Here is an 18,807-nt window from a genome sequence, read left to right on the forward strand (position 1 = left end):
GATTCTGATGTAACAAAGCATTTCCCACTCAAGACTGTTACCTTTGGCTTGGAATTTCGGAGTCTGTTTCTTAGTGTTGCTAATTTAAACTTTCTAATTGTCAGGGAGTGCTTAATACACTGCATTCCCTTATTTAGTTTTCCAAGGCTGATTTGAAGCAGGGTCACGTCACTCGTTAGCTGTGGGGTTGTGGCACCAGCCAAGCTTTTTGTGTTTTTCTGTGTTTTCCTTCCCCCCGTCCCGCCCATCTTTTCACTGTTGAATCTCCTTGTCTCCCTGCCCAGCCTGGGGATAAATGGACATTACCAGACCAGTGCCACACTGTGACGTGCTTTCCAGGAGATTACACGGTGCTGGAGAGCCACCACATTAACTGTGAGAGGATGGCAAAGCCGGTGTGTCACAGCAATCTCCCCGCGGTGAAGGTGGACGAAACGTGCGGCTGCCGCTGGATGTGTCCGTGTGAGTACCTGTCTCGGCACGTGTTGCCTCTCCTTCCCCATCAGCTGAAGTGCTTTCTCAGCAATGTAGTGCTGGGTGCAGCTGCTCAGCCACTGTGCCCATCCAAGGTGGCTGGGGTGGGAGGAATTGCTGTTTAGTTCCTGCTACAGTGATGAACAGAAATAACCAGGAGCGTGACAGTTGTACTGTTGCTGGAGTGTGCAATGCTGTTTGCAATTTCAGGGCCACTGTGAGCTTATTTTTTTGCATTAGTGGAGCTACAGTGTCTTTATCAGAGAATCCCACACTCAGTTTCCAAAGCTGTGTGTACTGGGAAGGAGGATGTATGGAGGCAAACAGGAATTTACCTCGGCAGGCCATAAGCCAGTGATTTATTCCTGGTAGCCCTCTAGGCTTGAGGGTTTGACCTGAGCTCAACCACACGCATGTATTACAGAAACATCGACAAAAAATGCTCCCTGTCTCCATATAATCTCCCACTCTGTGTGATGGGTGTCTTGACTGGGATGACAGGAACAGAAGTGAAGTGTACCCACTCACATTTACAGGGTACAGGGATGCAACCCTGATGCTGGTGATCATTAAAAACAAAGTAGGCTTTCATCTTAAGTAATAAGATTGCTTTTTGAAAGTAAGTCACAAACCTATATGTAACTTGTCTTCAGAAAGTATAATTTCAGTTTAAAATGTCCTCTCCTGAACTGGCTGATTTAAGAAAAATTTGTTCCAGATACTAAGTTGGTAGCTGAAATTTTCATCCCTGAACTTAGACAAGGAAGGTTTGTGCGCCCCAAGTTTTAGCATTTGTGTTTGATTATCCAAACCCTTTAATTTTAACCTCTCTGTTGTGATTCAAGTATTTAAAAAAGGTAGAAAGAATTTAGTTGGATAATCTTAAATATTTTTGTTTAATATGTTTTGTTTTGGTATCCTTGAGGTTATAATTCTCCCTGTTTTCCAGTTTGTGAAGGCAAGGAAGTGTTTGCAGCCTAATGACCAGAACACTGAGCTGTCAGTCGACCACTGATTTATAGTATTTGGTGCATATTATTTCTCTTGCTTTTTTCCTGTTTCCAATCTGGAAAAAAAATGTCCCCGGGTATTGACTTGTGGCATACGCTTGATAGGAGTGAAATAGAATTATTTGGTTTCAAATGTAATACTAAACAGAATAAAATCTGATGCCATAATGAAGATACAATGCAAAAATTAGTGTATTACAGACTTTCTACAAATACAGAAGAGACTTTCCCTGTTTTATTTTTCATACAATATCTATTACTAAATCATATTCAGTGCTGAGCAGATTTCAGGCAAAAGGATTTTCTGTGAGTTTATCCAAATTTCTTGCAACAGCAATTGTTCCAGACAAAGATATTTCAAAGAACCACTACGTGTGATGAAGTATTTACCCAACTTTCTTGTCAATGATTTGCTGCAGCCTTTGCAATTCATTGCCTTCCCCGCCTTCCCAATTAGTTGGTTCCACGTGCCCGTGATGATTGTGAAGAAATGGTCTTAATTTAAACTGAAGCAAATGCCCTATGGCTTTCTTTGGTGGTGGTTGTTTATTTGCAGGTGTCTGCATGGGCGGTTCGTCTCGACACATTGTCACCTTTGATGGGCTGAACTTTAAGCTGGCTGGCAATTGCTCCTACACCTTGTTCCAGGACGTGCAGCACGATGTTGAAGTTCTCCTCCACGAAGGACCCTGCAGAGCAGCACCAAAGATGAACTGCATGGAGTCCATCGAAGTGAAGCATCGTGGTGAATCTGTTCAGCTCTTCAGTAACATGGCAGTAAGCTAAACACAACCAACTGACCTGTGCACTGGCTGCTCATGCTAGAGAACCCAGGTTATGAGGACAAATTTGTGCCCTTTATCCAGTTTCTGAACCCTTTCAGCCTATTTTTGGGCTTCTGAGCAAATGCCTCTTTTCGATTTCATGATACAGTCGATGTTCACAGAACAAGCCAGACACGTTGTTCCTCTTGTTCTCCACGTTGTGCTGGTGTGACAGTGTCAGGAACATGGGATTTGGCAGCATCTCCCAGACATTTCTGCCAGAAAGGCAGGGATTATAGGCAGGACACTGTGCACTGTGATTCTCCTCTTCTGGCAGAGGTCCCTTACAGAATGTTTTTGTGTGGTATATGGGAGAGCACTCTGTTGATTTTTAACTGCTTGCTAAAACTGATGTGATGACCTTGCCTTTTTTGAAAACAGGTGACTGTTAATGGTGAAAGGGTTCGTATCCCCTACTCTAACTCCTTGTTTGGAGTCACTGTCTATGGAGCAGTAATGCATGAAATCCAGTTCTTCCACCTTGGACATAATCTCACATTTACTCCAATAAACAACGAATTTCTTCTTAAACTTAACTCGAAGAGCTTTTCTTCAGGAACAAAAGGCCTTTGTGGTAAGTTTGAAAGATAGTAGTTTTAACAGCTCCCCACTTGGGCTTGAGCTTCTATTTATTTTATTGTTTTTTTTTTTTTTTCTGTGGCTTTGAACCTGTAAACTCTTCCCCCACTATTGAGGGAACATTGCAAATCTGTGTAGTTTTTTCTACTCTGGCCACCAGTGTAAGAGCTCACTGACCACTGATTTCCAGTAATGCCTTAGAAAGGACAGATGTGACTGCTCTGGTGTTTTTCTTACTTCAAGTTACATTTTCAAGGAGATTTGTGACTTTTTTTTTGCATGAGGGTTTAACTTTAGGTTGTTGCATATGTGTTTATGAGAGACATGACCTACGCTTGCAGGGAAGGTGAAAAGTTTGAGAGTGGAACTACTACCTGGGAGAATCAATTCTGTGGTATCTTCAGTGGTATCTTCATGGTTAGATTAAACCTCTGAGGCATAACCTGTAACTTCCTTTAACAAGGAAATGGGAACAAAGACCCAGGGCTGTTCGTGCCTCTATTTATAATAGGAGTGATAAGGATTATAACTGTCCACTTCTGGACCTCTCAATTTAGGAAGGATATTGAGGTGCTGGAGTGTGTCCAAAGAAGGGCAGCGAGGCTGGGGAAGGGACTGGAGCACAAGTGCTGTGAGGAGAGGCTGAGGGAGCTGGGGATGTTCAACCTGGAGAGGAGGAGGCTCAGGGGAGACCTCATCACTCTCTACAACTCCCTGACAGGAGGTTGTAGCCAGGTGGGGGGTAGTCTCTTCTCCCAGGAACCAGCAGTAGGACAAGAGGGCAGAGTCTCCAGCTGCACCAAGGGTGGTTTAGTTTGGACATCAGGAAAAAGTTCTTTACAGAGAGAATGATTGGGCATTGGAATGGGCTGCCCAGGGAGGTGGTGGAGTCACCGTCCCTGGAGGTTTTCCAGAAGAGACTGGATGTGGCACTTGGTGCCATGGTCCAGGTGCCAAGGTGGTGTGGGGTCAAAGGATGGACTCAATGATCTCAGAGGTCGTTTCCAACCTAATTGATTCTGTGATTCTGTGATCATTTCCTTCCTCTCCCCCTTGGTGTAGTCACTGAGCCGCCCCAACCAGTGCCATCCGTCCTGTCCCTGTTTTCTCCAGGTTTATTTTACTGCTGGCTGTGTTCAGACCCTTCCTTTCCCTCACTCTCCCACAGGGGTGTGTGACCAGAACCACGTGAACGACTTCACGCTGCGCAACGGCTCCGTCACCCCTGACAGCAGCGCGTTCATCCAGGACTGGACACTGGAGGAGCCGGGGAAGGTCTGTGAGATCCGGAGGGAGGACAAGTGCTCCGAGCACGCCACGAGCCACTGCCGCCTCCTGCTCTCCGATCAGTTCGCCGAGTGCCACGGCATCATCTCCCCCAACATGTTCTACGAGGCCTGCATGGAGAGCAGCTGCTACGAGGACGAGGCCTGTGAGATGATCACCTCCTACGCTCACCTCTGCAGGGAGCACGGCGTCTGCGTGCGCTGGAGGGCACCCCACGTCTGCCGTAAGGGCTGCTCTCTCTGCCTTGAAACTGGTGTAGAAATTGTCTCGCTGCGGGATGGTGGTGACAGCGACCATCCTGTCAGTGCAATATTGAGTTTTGAAGGTTATGTGACAGGGTAGGGGTTCCAGGTCACGTTTTATCGTACAGGTCATGTTGATATCAAATAACTAGAGTGGTTTGCCATCCACTAAGCTGCATATTGTGGAGGAAGTTGGTAAGCTGCTGATCAGTAAAATGCAAGGCTAGAGGGATAAAAACACTGTGAAAGCTGTGCACAGGTATGCACAGCTGTGTGACAATATCTGACTCTGCAGCCTCTGAACCATCACGGGGCCAGGTCTGGACTGAGAGCCTGCTCTCAATCTGCCTGTTCTAGCAGCAAATGTCCTTGCTCTGATACAGACATTGGAGGGTCTGAGGTGGCCATGGAAACTCATGCTTTGGACAAGTGGAACTGCTTCCCATATTGTGCATAACAAGACTTTTCTTTGTAGTTGGTTCATAAAATTCCACCCATTTCAATCAAACCATAAACTTTTGAGAATGTGATGGAAGAGCCAGTGAGATTTTCAGTTTCTGCTATGGGGAGAAATTGGGAAAGGCCTCTCTCTGTGGTGTCATTTCCTGCCAGGACATGCCATGCTGTGCTGATTGAACCTGCTGTAATTTGCTCTGCAAATCCAGTTCTCCTTCTGCCTGTGTGCTGCTTGTGTTTTGGAAGGGAAAAGTTTGTGCTGTGAGAAGGCAGCACAGCAGGATGTGAGTCCTGCTAATTACCCAGAACCCAATCAAGACTAGCAAGACAAGCATGCTAGTGCCAAATTCAGACAGTTGTTGCTTTGTTTTATACCTTCTGTCCTAAATTCAAGTGCTTCTGCTTTATCTTCCTGTTTCTTCTCCTCTTGGCCTGTCTGCAGTGATGGCAGTGGACATTCAGATATTCACTCAGTACTTCATCTGAGTATCTCAGAGATATACATATGGAGGCATTTTCTTTCCCAGCCACCTCCTCATGACACTGCCTTGAGTGTCCCAGTTGGTTTTCACATCTTCTACCTCTCTAGTTTGGTCGGTTCTTGTTGCTTTGCTTTCTTCCCCTCTTTCTGCCCGGGTACTTTTCATTTCAGAACTGGAGAACCAGCATCCTCATGGCATGATAGCACAGAAACTCAGTCCATGCTTTGCTTTTGTTCATGTTTTAAATTCAGACTGAGGGAATGATGGGATAGGAAGACAAAAATGTGAATGTGAATTAGGCCTGAACCCCCAGTTAGTGTTTTAAATATCTTTCCAGGGTAATAGGTTATTGAAGACAGCCTGTTCAGAATATAGTCCTAGAAAGCAGAGAGAGAATGCTGCCAGGGTGGGCAGGCCCTGGCACAGGTTGCCCAGAGAAGCTGTGACTGCCCCATCCCTGGCAGTGTCCCAGGCCAGGTTGGATGGGGCTCTGAGCAGCCTGGGCTGGTGGAAGGTGTCCCTGCCCATGGCAGGGGTTGGAACTGGATGATCTTTGAGGTCCCTCTCAACTCTCAGCATTCTATGATTCTATGAAATAATTGTATTAAACGTGACTTGAAGGAGGAAAGGGTTAATGTTAAATACATTACTTTTCTGTTTCCTTTGGCTGCTAAGTAGGGTGTGTGTAGACAGTTCAGCTGATGAATGTTTATTTGGGATCTCAGGTCTTCATTCAGTAATTTTCTTTCAGTGTTTTTTGTCAGGGGACTGAAAAAAAGTTTTATTAACCTCATAGCAGTCACAGACTGGGAAATAAGAAACACTTTTCCTAATTGAAGCTGTAGAGAAAAATAAAGTAGGCTTGAGGGAGTACACAGTATGGAAGCTGCATCCACAGGTTTCTTGAATAGCTGGAGCCTTAATTTTGTGTTTGCTTTTAGAGACAATACTCTCAGTGTTGTGAATGCATCATTAAAAATTTTAGGGGGACTTAGAGGTGAATGCATGTTTCCTCAATTCAGTTAATTCTGTTAATGTGGCAATTCAGTTACAAAGAGACAGAAATCCAGCAGGTGCAGTTTTGAAGTACCAAAATGTTCCGGTTTTTAGTTTTCTTTAGTTTCTTGGGAACACTGTGACCTATCAAGTTGCTAAAAAAAAAAAAAAAAATTCAAAATGTATTCAATGCTTTAGTCTGTCCTGGATGTTTCCTAACCATGCAGTGTTACCAGTGCTTCTCTAATACACATAAAGGTGGCTCTAAATTACTATATTTCTGACCCAGTGTTGAAAACAGAGATAAACAGGTGAGCAACTCATCCAAGCCTTCACATCATTGCTGATTTGTGCATGGTCTGTAACTGAGACAAATCCCTTCCATCACTTTCCCCTGTGGATTTTGTTAGTTTTAAAAAAATGTATTTTCCAAGGTGTTAGTGTCTGCAAAGGCTGACGGCCTTCTAAAACCCCAAGAATTCTGAAGAAAGCTTGAGTGGAAAGCTTGATCTGCCTTTCAGGTCTCTTCAGATAAAGGTGGTTGGGTTTTTTTCTCCTGTCTTCCTCAGCCATGAAATGTGCCCCGCATTTGACGTACGATCACTGCCACCGAGCCTGCGTGAGGAGCTGCGAGAACAGCACCACAGCCAGTGTCTGCAAGGATTATCCCACAGAGGGCTGCTTCTGCCCAGAGGGGCAGGTGATTTTTGGTGACAGCTGTGCCAGTGAAGAGGTCTGCACACAGTGTGTCGCTGAGGATGGCACGCGCCACCAGGTAACCACACACATGGCACCTTCCCTCTGGGAGTGGCTGGGGTTTGCCCTTTCACAAGGAAATCTGTCCTGTAAGTCTAATTCCCTTTGGATACTTTATCTTTTAGCTCAGTTCCTCAGAACTGGCTGGCTGTCAGCCCCCTGTAGCTCCCCTACTGTGAAATTGGCTGGGATGGATGTAAAGTTCACAGCTGGGACCGTACAGACCTGGAAAGGCAGGACAAATCCATGGGGAGGGAAGTCCAGGGGAAAGAGTGGAGGGATGGCATAAGCCCCATTCAGCAGGCTTTTGCCTGTAATGACAATTTAATCATAAATCTGAAACCCTTATTTATAATGTACTGTGTTGTCTTTGCAAAGTTTACTGAACTCCTCAGGAGGGGCAGAGGAGGGGCAGGCGCTGATCTCTGCTCTCTGTGACCAGTGACAGGACCTGAGGGAATGGCCTGAAGTGATGTCAGGGCAGGGATAGGTTGGATATTGGGAAAAGGTTCTTCACACTGAAGAAAACCTGCATGAAGAATCAAACCTGCTGAAAACGTTAGAGCAAATGTTGTGATTCTCCTTCCCTCTCTCTCTGTGTCTCGAAAAAGCCACAATCTTTACACGCTCCCACCTGCAAATGTAGGAATTCTCTGTCTGCTGCCTTCTCAGGACTTGTTAACCCTGAGGCCACTGAGTGTCCTGGCAGAGGGCAGAGTTGTTTTCCCAAGCCTTGAGATAGTTTACTGTCAATACATCGATGCAAGCTTTCTTTGACTAAGGTGTATTTTCTATGGATTAACCAGCCCTATGTGATTTGGTTCCTAAGCTTTGTTAAACCTCTGGTTGGCCTTTTATCCTTGCCACGTGGTTAACCCTGGAAAATAAACTGTCTTTTTAGACGCCTAAGGATGGCTTAAAACATGTAAATATCACTGGGTACAGGTGGCAGTATAATGGGATATTGCCTTCCTTTCTTCTCCATCACTCAAGGGCTCAGCAGAGTGTTTAGTTTTGCTCCAGAGGTTTCTGGATGAGCCATTTTCCTTTGTGCCATCCTAACCTGGTTCAGTTGTGCAAATTAACATTATTATCCCATAATGAATCTTTTCCCTCATACCTCCTTATTCACATCGGTGTCATCTGTGGATAGTCCTGCAGAGGTAACTACATCTTTAATGTCAGTGATTTCGTCTCTCTCATGGGAAGGAGCAGGGGTTGAAAAATCACTGTACTGGCAGTTTCTGAACATGCTTATCACCTGCAGGTAGTCACCACAATGATACTTTCAGTTTTGGGGATGCTACAGTGCTTTTCTAGGCTTCAGTCTGCTGGAGAATCAAGTGATGACACTCCAAATATTCTTAATTTAAAGAAAAAAAAATATAAAAAGCACTGTTTATTTCTCTGTTTTTAAGTATTACCAATTTGGGAAAACAGACACTTCTATGTATTTCCCAAAATAATGGTGTTTCCCTTATTACCCCTGAACATGCAACCACGGTATGTAATTGCTCTACTGTTAGTCACAATAGCCTGCAGTTGCATTTATAACATCTGAACATTTTTCATGCTTAAAACAATAGTAATTCCTCGGCCCATTCATGCATTCTTTACATCCTTTGCTAAGCTGGTACATTGCAGTCATTTCAGAATTATGTGTCTCCTTAGTCTCTTAGTGTTAACAGAGCAACCAGCCAACCTTTCACGGAGACTTCTGATTTTCCAAGTTAGTGTTACTCACTCTCACACACTCCCATCACCAGAATATTTGATTTCTTTCTAAAAAACTGTTGTTGTTTTTTTTTTTCATGCAGCACATGGAAACGTGGATTCCTGCTGATGAGCCCTGCATGATCTGCACGTGCCTTGATAACCAGAAAATAAACTGCACAGTCCGACCTTGCCCGACCCTCAAACGTAAATCCATTTTGCTCTAAGTCTGACTGGGCTTGGATTGATGTTTTTTGATACCCTGGTTTTCTAGTTCTAATCCAAACTTGTTTTATGATTGTTTTCTTCTCACTCCAGCTGCTCAGTGTGGTCCATGTGAAATCCCTCATCTGCGCTGGGGCCCCGGCCAGTGCTGCCCCGAGTACGAGTGTGGTAGGTTCTCATAAATTTTGGATTCTTCTCTGTCTGTACTTTTACCAGATATTCCTAAGGTTTATAATCCTTTTTTCTATTATTCTTATTTATTTAAATTCTGCATTTTTGAAACCACGGATCCATGTAGAAAAAGAAAAAAGCTCCTAAGGGTGTGCTTCTCCGTTCACTTCCAACTTTGTCCCTCTTTCTGTAACAGATGAGGAAGGGAATGGAGCAATTTGTTTTGGTCTAAGTGTCACTAGAACGGTCTTTTTTCAAGTATCTATTTTTTGCATGGTCTATATTAGCACATTAAATATAACATTAGAACGTTAATCCCCATAACCCAAGCTTGAACTCTTCTCTAAGCTATTTTGAAAACTGGTTCTGACCTATTGATCTCTAATGCACTTCATATTTTAGGACAGCAATTGAGTGTAGGAGGAAAAAAAGTTTAATGGGGATGTGCATGTTTGTGTGTGTGTGTGTCTTGAGAACTGACTAGTCAGGCATGGTCCTAAACATTCTCAATTTCTGTTCTTAGTCTGTGATCTGGTTTCCTGTCATTTGCCTCCTGCCCCTGTCTGTGAGTTTGGCCAGCAGATTGCTCTGACCAACCCCGGAGAGTGCAGACCAAATTACACGTGTGGTAAGATATTTTTTTCTTAGCAGGGAGTGACACTGGAACGTTGCACTTGAGCAACACTGACCAAACTTCCTTTAGACATCATTTTTTTTTCCCCCCTCTGAAAGGTTTAACTTTGAAGCCGACTGACATGTGATGATTTCACAGACTTGAAAGAAGGGTGTTGTTGGCACTTTCCGAGCACACTTTTGAATTAAGGACTAGAGAAACACTTTGGTCTTGGCCGTGTGTGCTCTGACCTGTAAATTAATTTTACACATGGTATAAATGTCAAATACCATTTGACATGGTACCCACCTTTTCCCGGTAGCCTGCAACAGGGAAGCGTGCAGCTCGATTCCCAGACCCTCCTGCCCACCCCATCGGGAGCTGACCGTCACCAGGACCGAGTGCTGTGACAAATACGAGTGCACCTGCAGCTGCAGGAACTCAACAGTGAGCTGCCCCCTGGGATATCTCTCCAGCTCTCTCACCAATGACTGCGGCTGTGTCTCCACCACCTGCGTTCCAGACAGGGTAAGGGAAAAGGAACGTCTTCTCCACAGGTGGCAGTGTCTTTGGTGCAGGGAGTGGCAGCACCAAAGGAAGGAGGTGTTAACAAACTAGCGAGACTGCTGGAAAATGGGACCAGGGCACTTTTAATTTACACATGGCTGAAAGACACAAGGTTGCTCCTTCTATTCCAGTAATTTATTCTGACAGAACCAACCCATTTTTTGTGACTTTGAGACAATCAGATTTTTTTAAAAAAATATAAATATAAACATATATATATATAAATATATATATATATAAAAAATACATACATATATATATATACACCAAACCCATTTGAAACTGAAAGGTCATGCAAACAGGAACCTAACTGGTCATTTTTAGGTTTTCAGTTTGGTTTTGGATAACAGGGCTACATGCCTTTGCATCACTACAGTTAATATATATTCTTCCAATCCCATACTAATTTTATGGAAATATTTGGTATGCCTTAGACCTAAACTCCTTTTGCCTGTTGATTGTTACTTCTGGAGGTGTTGTATCATATAAGAATGATGTTGTCACTTTTAAGATTTTGCCAAATTAATACTTGACCCTGTTAAAACTTCACTTGGGGTATATTTTTCTTATTTTGCCAACCTTTTATTAAGTTTTTATATTATGTCTACCTTGAAGGTAAGCTTGCTTAGGGAGAGATTGAAGGGCAATCTAACAACCTTAACATAGGGTTACATTGTCTTGCAGCTCAGGAGTTCTAGCCTTTATTATTGTTTCTAAGTAGTTCATGACCTTGCATAATTCATTTTATGTCTCTGGGACTTACTTGCTATGTCTGTGAAGATAAATGATGCTCTTCTCTTGGACACCATGCTGCAAAATGTACTAATAGAAAGTTCAATAGAAGAGATGACACTACTTTTTGGGGTAACTGTGATGTCCTAAGGATACAAGAGAATGAATGCTTTTAGCCCCAGGTAGGATCTTTTCAGGTCAGGTGATTTATCTGGAAGAAGTTTCACATGCAAGGCTCCTTCTACACTGTTTATCTCTAAATATTGTGTCAAATTATACTTAGTCAGCCCCCAGGCAATTCCACCAACTGCAGATAAAATTCTCCAGTTTATTCTTTATAAACCTTTAGATTTGGTTGTGCTGATTTTTCCTTTCCTCGACAGAATGGCCACAATTTTAAGACCTCTAGCATTTCTAGGGGGCTCAAAATATTCCATAAAATTTATGATGGGTTTCACACCTTAAATAAAATGCAGCCTTTTGGAGGCAGCGGTGTGCCCTGCACAGCAGCAGTTTGCTCTTTCACATATTAATTGTTGCATTTAATAGGTGTGTGTGCACAACAACGTAATCTACTCTGTTGGGATGACCTGGGAAGATGGTTGCAGGGAATGCTCTTGCACTGGTGTGAGGGATGATGTTACAGGACTTCAGATGATGGAATGTCGTGACAAAGAGTGCAACACGTTCTGCTCTCGGGTGAGTAAACATCTAAAGCACTGCTTTAGCCAGAAGAGCCCTGATGGGAATCTGAAGTGATTGCTTTTAAACCTGCTTGTTTATGGAGAAACCAGGGAAAAGTAGAAAATGAGTGTTGTAGCAACGAAATTATCTTGGGAACGGTGTCTAAGAGGGCCTGAGCATTACTGACTTGATTTTAGGGTTATTGTTCCAGGATCGTATCCTGCTGCCAAGAAAATCAGTGACAAGTTTATTTTGTATTTTGATAAAAGAAAACCCGCATCCTGAAGTGTCTGTGGTTTGCACCACTTGCACAATAAGTGTTCATGGTGTCTGATGTTCAATCACAAATGTCTGTTCTAGCTCAAGCTCACTTTCTGAAGTTCACATTTCGGATCTGCGTGTTGCTCGGCTCAGCCCATTGTATCAGTAATAACACCACATGCTGTGGCCTTTATTATGCTCAGACATCTGCTACATGCCATAAAATCCTGTGTTTTGGAAGCCTGCAAAGGAAGTATGAGCTGCTCTGTCCTACTGACAGAGCTGGTCGAGCAGGAACAGACAGATAATTGGTACAAAAAGCTGGGGGAGCAATATGACTTAAGCTGGATATTAGGAAAAGGTTTTTCACCCAGGGGGTGGTTGGGCACTGGAAAAGACATAGGTGGGATTGTTGGAGCTGTCCTGTGCAGGGCCTGGACTTGGTGATCCTTGTGGGTCCCTTCCAAGTCAGGATATTCCATGACTGTGTGACTTGAAGCAGCTCCTCCCTAGTCTGTGGTTTCACGTGCTCACATTCTGCAGGTTGAGAAGGCTGTGCAGGGTCCATGTGGAGCAACTGTTCGAGGTTCAGAGTATTCTCTGAGGTCTTTTTTGACCCTGGATTTTCCCCATGAGTTTGTCCTTCCTGGAAGCATGAACTGAAATCCAGAAGCAGCTAATTTGTTTTATTGCCCGGTGCAGAAGCAAAGATGAGCTGGTTAATGCTCTTCGAATCTTCAGTTTTAAAATATTTATAGGAGGCTACATATTGCAGCAGGCCCCACAAAATTCAAACTAAGCATCATTTCCAAAGGTGTGTTGTAAGATCTTTGATAACATGTCTGGGAGTCAAAGTTTGGACCTTGGGCATAGAGCATTTATGTGCAGCACCTCAAGACTGTGAGCTAATGTTGTGGTAGAAACCCCAAATTGTCTAAGTAGCTTTAAATTTACACTAATATGTACTTTAAACCAGTAAATCATGCACTGAAATTTGACCATGAACTTTTCAGTTAAAGCAAACCAAAACCTGAGCAGCAGTTCTCCTTTCTGAACTCTATTAAGCTAATTGTGTCTTGGTTTTTCAAAGAATTTCAAATGCCTTAATGCAGCTATATCTCAATATAATTTAACTGATGGTCTCTGTGTCAGAACAGGGCTGGACAGCATACATGTGTGTAGTTGAGAAGCTGTGAACAAGATATAAACTTTTTTTTGGGTAATATTGTCTTCTGCTGTGTCTTAAACGCTGCATCATTCTCTTGGACCAGAGAAAAAAACCCAATCCCATAGATTGGGAAACCAACAAACCACCCTAATGCTTCTGCAAGTGCAGAGTTGGGGCAGAAAGTTTGAGGTTTCCAAATGCAGTGAAAGGCATGAGGGTGGATGTGAGAGCTTTCAGCTGTTGCAAGAGAATCCCTTCAGTTTGTTGTTTCTAGTATGGAAATTGCTATGAAATACTAGATCTAAAATAACTGGCTATGTTTCAATATCAAAAAAACCCCACAACACACATGCCTGTTTAAAAACAAATAAAAAGACTATTTAAAAACAAATAAAAAGACTAGGTGGAAATGCTGCCAGTTTTTTTGGGAATCTGTCCTTTCTTCTGCTCCTTTAATGGTTATCAAAGTTGTACAACCAAAACTGTAGCTGTTGAAGTACCTGGATAGCTCAGATTTTTTTTTTTTCTTTTACTTATTCCTGATTCATGGATATACATATCAGGAATAGCAGCAGTGCTGTAATGCAGTTTGAATTGACTTTGAAGCTTATTTTTCAGTGAGATTTGGGTCCTGCAGCTGGACTTTGCTTTATTCTGGACACAAACAGCTCATGGATTTTTACTTCTCTGAGTTTGCCACACAAGTAAAAAGTTGCATCTGATACTTCCAGTGCTTCAGACCTGTACTGAGCAGCTAAAAGTAATATAAAACACAGAGCACAACTTTTCCCCCAAAGCTGGGTCAAACTCTGGCATCACATTTTATAATATTATATGAAATATACTTCCATATAAAAATCCACTGATTATCAAGGTTTGCTAATGTGCTTCATGTTGCAAATCAGGGATATTTCCTGAAAGGAGGGTGCAGTTGGGAATACTTCAGTAATTCAGTTCAAAGGGTTTGACCAAAATAAAATTGTGCTTATTTTCATTGGCATTTTTCACATGAACGGTGTTTTCTATGGCAGAACGTCTTTCTTTTGACTCTGTAGTGAAATCAGTGTTATGTTTTGCCCCTTGGAGACTGCCTGGCCATTAAATGTAGAATACATTACTTCTAATTAGATAAAAGCTCATTGCTTTCTTTCACTTAGATACTCCAGTGTTGAAGTATTTGGTTGCTTGTTTCAGGAGATGAATATGTATTTATGTATTAAAAGTGAGAATTGGGATTCCTGTTGTTTCTGTGGTGGTTTTTTCTTGTTTGTTTGTTTGGGGTTTTTGTTTTGTTTTTGTTTTGTTTTTTAGTTGACCTATTTATAATTTCCCTGAATTCACAAGATTTTTCAGTTCTCTGGTCTATGAATGTATCACAGGCTCTACTGTTCAGTTATAATTTTCATGCTGCTTATTTTATTTTCCACATTTAAGTGTTAGACTTTGATAAGCTACATTATCTCTGGTGTTGCATAGTAGTTTCATTTTATGTTATCTTAATTTGTAGAATTTTTTTTTAAAATACCTTTTGCAGTTAATGTTTGGGCTTATATTGTTTTGGACTTGGCAGTGCTGGGTAATGGTTCAATTTGATGATCTTAAAAGGTCTTTTTCAACTTAAATGATTCTGTGATTGTATGAAAAGATGAGATGATCAATCAAAACTGGTCCCTGGACTACATCTGACCGATGTTTTCTCTCTGCTTGAGCACAGGGCACTGAGATACTTGAATGTGCTCAGACTGAATTCCACCCCTGAATTCTCAGGAGTGGGAAGGGGAGTTTTGAGTGCTGATTAATCTGCAAGATAACACAAGAACCATTTTTACCTTTGATTTTTCTTTTATAAAATATGTATTTATATATATATACACATAAAATATAAAATATTTTTAAAACAACAGAAATAAATCTCATAACTATATATGCCTCATATGTAAAACCAGTGACTTAATGTAGTGGGCTCGTTTAAACTGGATATATATTCACATGTTGTTTTCTCTCAAAATTTGCCAAATAGCAGGGCAATTCTGTCAACCTTAGAAGTGGACTTATTTTTTTCTTTTTGCACTCCTCTGTGGGGCTGTATTATTGGGAAGACTTGCTTTTTACAATTTTTGGTAAAAGAAACTGCACAAGGCCCACCAGTTGACCGGCATGACCTGAGCAAGGATAGCACCTCGAGTTAGTCCACGTAGCTGCAGTGAAATATAGATTAGGCAGGAAATAATGAGATAAGAATTTCTGTTCCCAATGTTGTGTGCATTTTAATTTCTCTTTTCTGACAGGTAATGGTAAAGGTTCAGCAGGATGCTGAGCTGGGTCAACCACTTGTACCAGCAATGTGGTGGCCTTAGGGTTGTTTTCCAAGCTCGCCTTTTCAGAAACTGGGGCTGGCATTAAACATGGAACCCTTTTAGGATCAGTCTCCTCATCTGTCTCTCCTGTTCCTGGATCAGTCAGTCCTTTTCTTTTCTCCCCCAGGGCTACAAGTATGTTGTCCCAGAGGGGGAGTGCTGTGGGAGGTGCCAGAAGGTGGCCTGTGAGGAGCCGCGCTTTCGGCCCCGCGGTGATGCGGATCCTCCTTTGTATCAGGTGAGGAGGTGCCAGCGGTGTGGACGCTTCCTCTTCCAGCAGGAACGCCCTGGAATTGTTCCATGCTCCACAGGAGGAGGTGGTAAAGAGACCAGCTGTTTCTTCTGCACACCAAGCAGCACTGGGGGACAGTGGTTTGGGGTGGGATGTGTGACTTACCCCCTTGATTCTAACAAGTGATTGATTCCCCGCCCTTTCCTGGGTAAAATGTTTTGTGTAAAATTACTGATTTCAGAAATGGTAGCTCCAAGGAATGTAAGTGGGACATGATGCTGTCAGCTACTTGTTTAAATTATCCCAATTAATTTTTACTGCTCTGTGGACAGCAGATGGGTGGGGTAGTGGAATTTTGCACAGTCCAATCCAAATAAGATATCCTATGTGGTACACCCTGAAATATCAGGAACCAATGAGGATAGAAAGGTGGATTATTCTCTGGTTGCTGAAGATGGTTGCTGTATGTCAGACCAGACCACAGTGGTCCAGGCCACACTTGTTTTCTGCTCAAAAAACCAGTTTATTTTCTGCAATGTGCCTCTTCCCTGAGGATTCAAAGACCCACCGGGAAGTGAGTGCATGTAACACCCATTTAAAATGCACTGCAGATACTCTACCACTCTGCAAAACTACTTGGATGTTTGTTTTTTCTTCCCTACAATTTTAATTCCTTCAGTCTATTCATCATTCTATCCCTAATCCAACCACCCTTGGCAACCTTTTGCCAGCCTCATGAACCTTAAATTGCTTAATCCTATGTAGAGCTTTGGATTCATCAGAGGCAAGAACAGTAAATTAAATATATTTAAAATAATAGGCACCCCATATTTTTTTTCTCCAAATGGTGTTCTTTATAACGTGTCTGTGTCTTTATCTACATCTCACTTTCACATACTTAATATTAACTTTCTAATTCCTTCTTTGACAAAGGAATCTGCTGCTGTCTTAAAAAAACCCCAGACATGTTAATGCATCGTTTTGCAGCCTGCCCCTTCCCTGATTTTAACAAGGGCATTTCTTAATGTGGATCAATAATTTTCATAAAACAAGTCCTCAGAAGGCCTATTTAATGCCCCACTGTGTTATACCCTGCAGTCTCTTTCTTGCTGTGTCCTCTTCGAATTCTTTTGTCATTAACTGAGAACTAAGTACTTAGCACATGAGAGGGAAGTGTAGCCTAAGAGCAAAGATGTTTGAATTTACTGAAGTTGAGGCTCTGATTTGCACTTTCACTGTCCTTGGTCTCTTCTGCATTTACAAGTAGAACCTAAGTAGAATAAGTAACCTCAACCTACACATCTTCCACATGTTATTTGACCTGTCCTTTTATTTTCCACCTCTAGGAATTACCCCTGTAATTCCTATTCTCTACAAACAGAGCAGCTCTCTAAACTGATTGCCGTGGTAAGGATTTGTGGAGCACAGACCGCTCCTGATGCAGTAAATGTGCTTTTGGCAAAGCAGCATGCTGGCTGTGGTGGCCTTCCCCCTCTCCAGTGGCACAAATGCTGCTGCCTGTGTTTAATCCTTCTATGATTTCCCACCAGGTCGGCTCAGAGTGGCGATCCCCCTTCAACCGCTGCGTTATCAACTCCTGTGTGCGGGTGAACAACGAGGTTTTTGTGCAGGAAAGGAACGTTTCCTGCGCTCAGATGGACGTGCCTGCCTGCCCAGAGGGAACTGAGCTGCAGTGCAACCAAATAATAGACTGCTGTCCTTCCTGCAGATGTGGTAAGGTTTTGGGGATGACACATGGATAGTGCTGTGCAGGACTAGGAGTTGGACTCAGTGACCCTCGTGGGTCCCTTCCAGCTTCTTCCCGGATGATGTTCACTGTCTCCTGTCGAACCACTTGCTGTTGAAGCTCTTTTGCATTGCTTCAGAGACACGTCCTGGGCTTTGTTTCTGCGTTGCTCTCAGCATTTAAGAGATCTTGAGATGCTTTTGATATTGTACCATGTGCTTGTTAAAAGATAGCTCAGCAAGGGATGTTTTAAAGTGGAATTAAGGATAACTGACAAATACTGCTGCCTTTCAAGGTATAATGTAAGAGGACCTCAGATATGGCTCTTTACAGTGAAACTTGGTGTGCATCTCTTCAGGTTGGAACTACAAGAAGTCATACCTATGACTGATTAAATCTAAATCTTGGTACTGTCATTTTAATGCTAATGCTAAATGGAATGTTGTCTTCTTTTCCAGTCCCCCTGAATGGTTGTCCTTTGAATGGCACTGTAATTGGGGTAAGACACAATTCCTTTTACTTGTGATGGTAAGAGATTTAGGTATATGAATAAGCTTTTGAAGGAAACACATTTGCCAGAATACACACAGGGAGAATAAAGGGCAGCTTTTCTTCAGACAGAATCTCTGCAAGTGAGAGCTTGGAAGTAAAAGCAGTGGCAAGGGGCTCAGCATGTGTATGTCCAGCTCATGACCCTGCTGTGGTCTTCCTATATGACAAGGAGTATCCCTGCAAAATAGGGGCAGAAATGTTTCCTTGTCTTCAAAGGATGCTTGAGAAAAGTGCTTAGAGACGGTGGTAATCTGCATTATGTGATGGTTTGCAGACTACCAAACACACAGGAAACTATCTGCGAGGGTTAATCTCAGAAATGATCCTTGCCCACTTCAGGGAAGCAAAAACTTCCCGTGTTCTGCTTGGAGGATAAGGCAGATTAAAAGTGGATGGAGGCTCGCTCCACCTGTGTGGAAGGAGAGGTATCCCTCCTTGGCTATTAGCAGCAACAGGAAAGCTGAGCTTCCTCACTGTTTGACCTCTTTTCCCTTTCAAGATCCCTGCTGATATGCCCTCTGAGGAAATTTTTCCTCAACTGTGTATTTAATGGATAGATTAAGACATGTGTAACCCAGCCCATGACAGTGGGAATGATGGGAGTTAAGCATCTGATCTCATTTATGCCGAATTTATCTTTGGAGAGCTCTGTCAATGGTCCATTGTTTCCCTAAATCCA

At 42.7% G+C, this 18,807-nt stretch overlaps 1 protein-coding gene across 1 annotated transcript in view; it reads left to right on the forward strand.

Moving 5' to 3' along the window:
* Window positions 1–18,807, forward strand: part of VWF (von Willebrand factor) — a 109,654-nt gene that overhangs the window by 78,128 nt on the left and 12,719 nt on the right. Inside the window, 13 exon segments of the mRNA XM_050324531.1 lie at window positions 285–462; window positions 2,041–2,261; window positions 2,690–2,882; window positions 4,056–4,397; window positions 6,920–7,125; window positions 8,924–9,026; window positions 9,138–9,212; window positions 9,739–9,843; window positions 10,151–10,356; window positions 11,677–11,826; window positions 15,725–15,835; window positions 17,380–17,563; window positions 18,035–18,075. Of these exon segments, the coding sequence (XP_050180488.1) occupies window positions 285–462; window positions 2,041–2,261; window positions 2,690–2,882; window positions 4,056–4,397; window positions 6,920–7,125; window positions 8,924–9,026; window positions 9,138–9,212; window positions 9,739–9,843; window positions 10,151–10,356; window positions 11,677–11,826; window positions 15,725–15,835; window positions 17,380–17,563; window positions 18,035–18,075 (2,115 nt within the window).

Source organism: Myiozetetes cayanensis, unplaced genomic scaffold (assembly GCF_022539395.1).
Source record: "Myiozetetes cayanensis isolate MyiCay16 unplaced genomic scaffold, myiCay2020 scf3, whole genome shotgun sequence".
In the NCBI taxonomy this organism is placed as follows: Eukaryota; Metazoa; Chordata; class Aves; order Passeriformes; family Tyrannidae; genus Myiozetetes; species Myiozetetes cayanensis.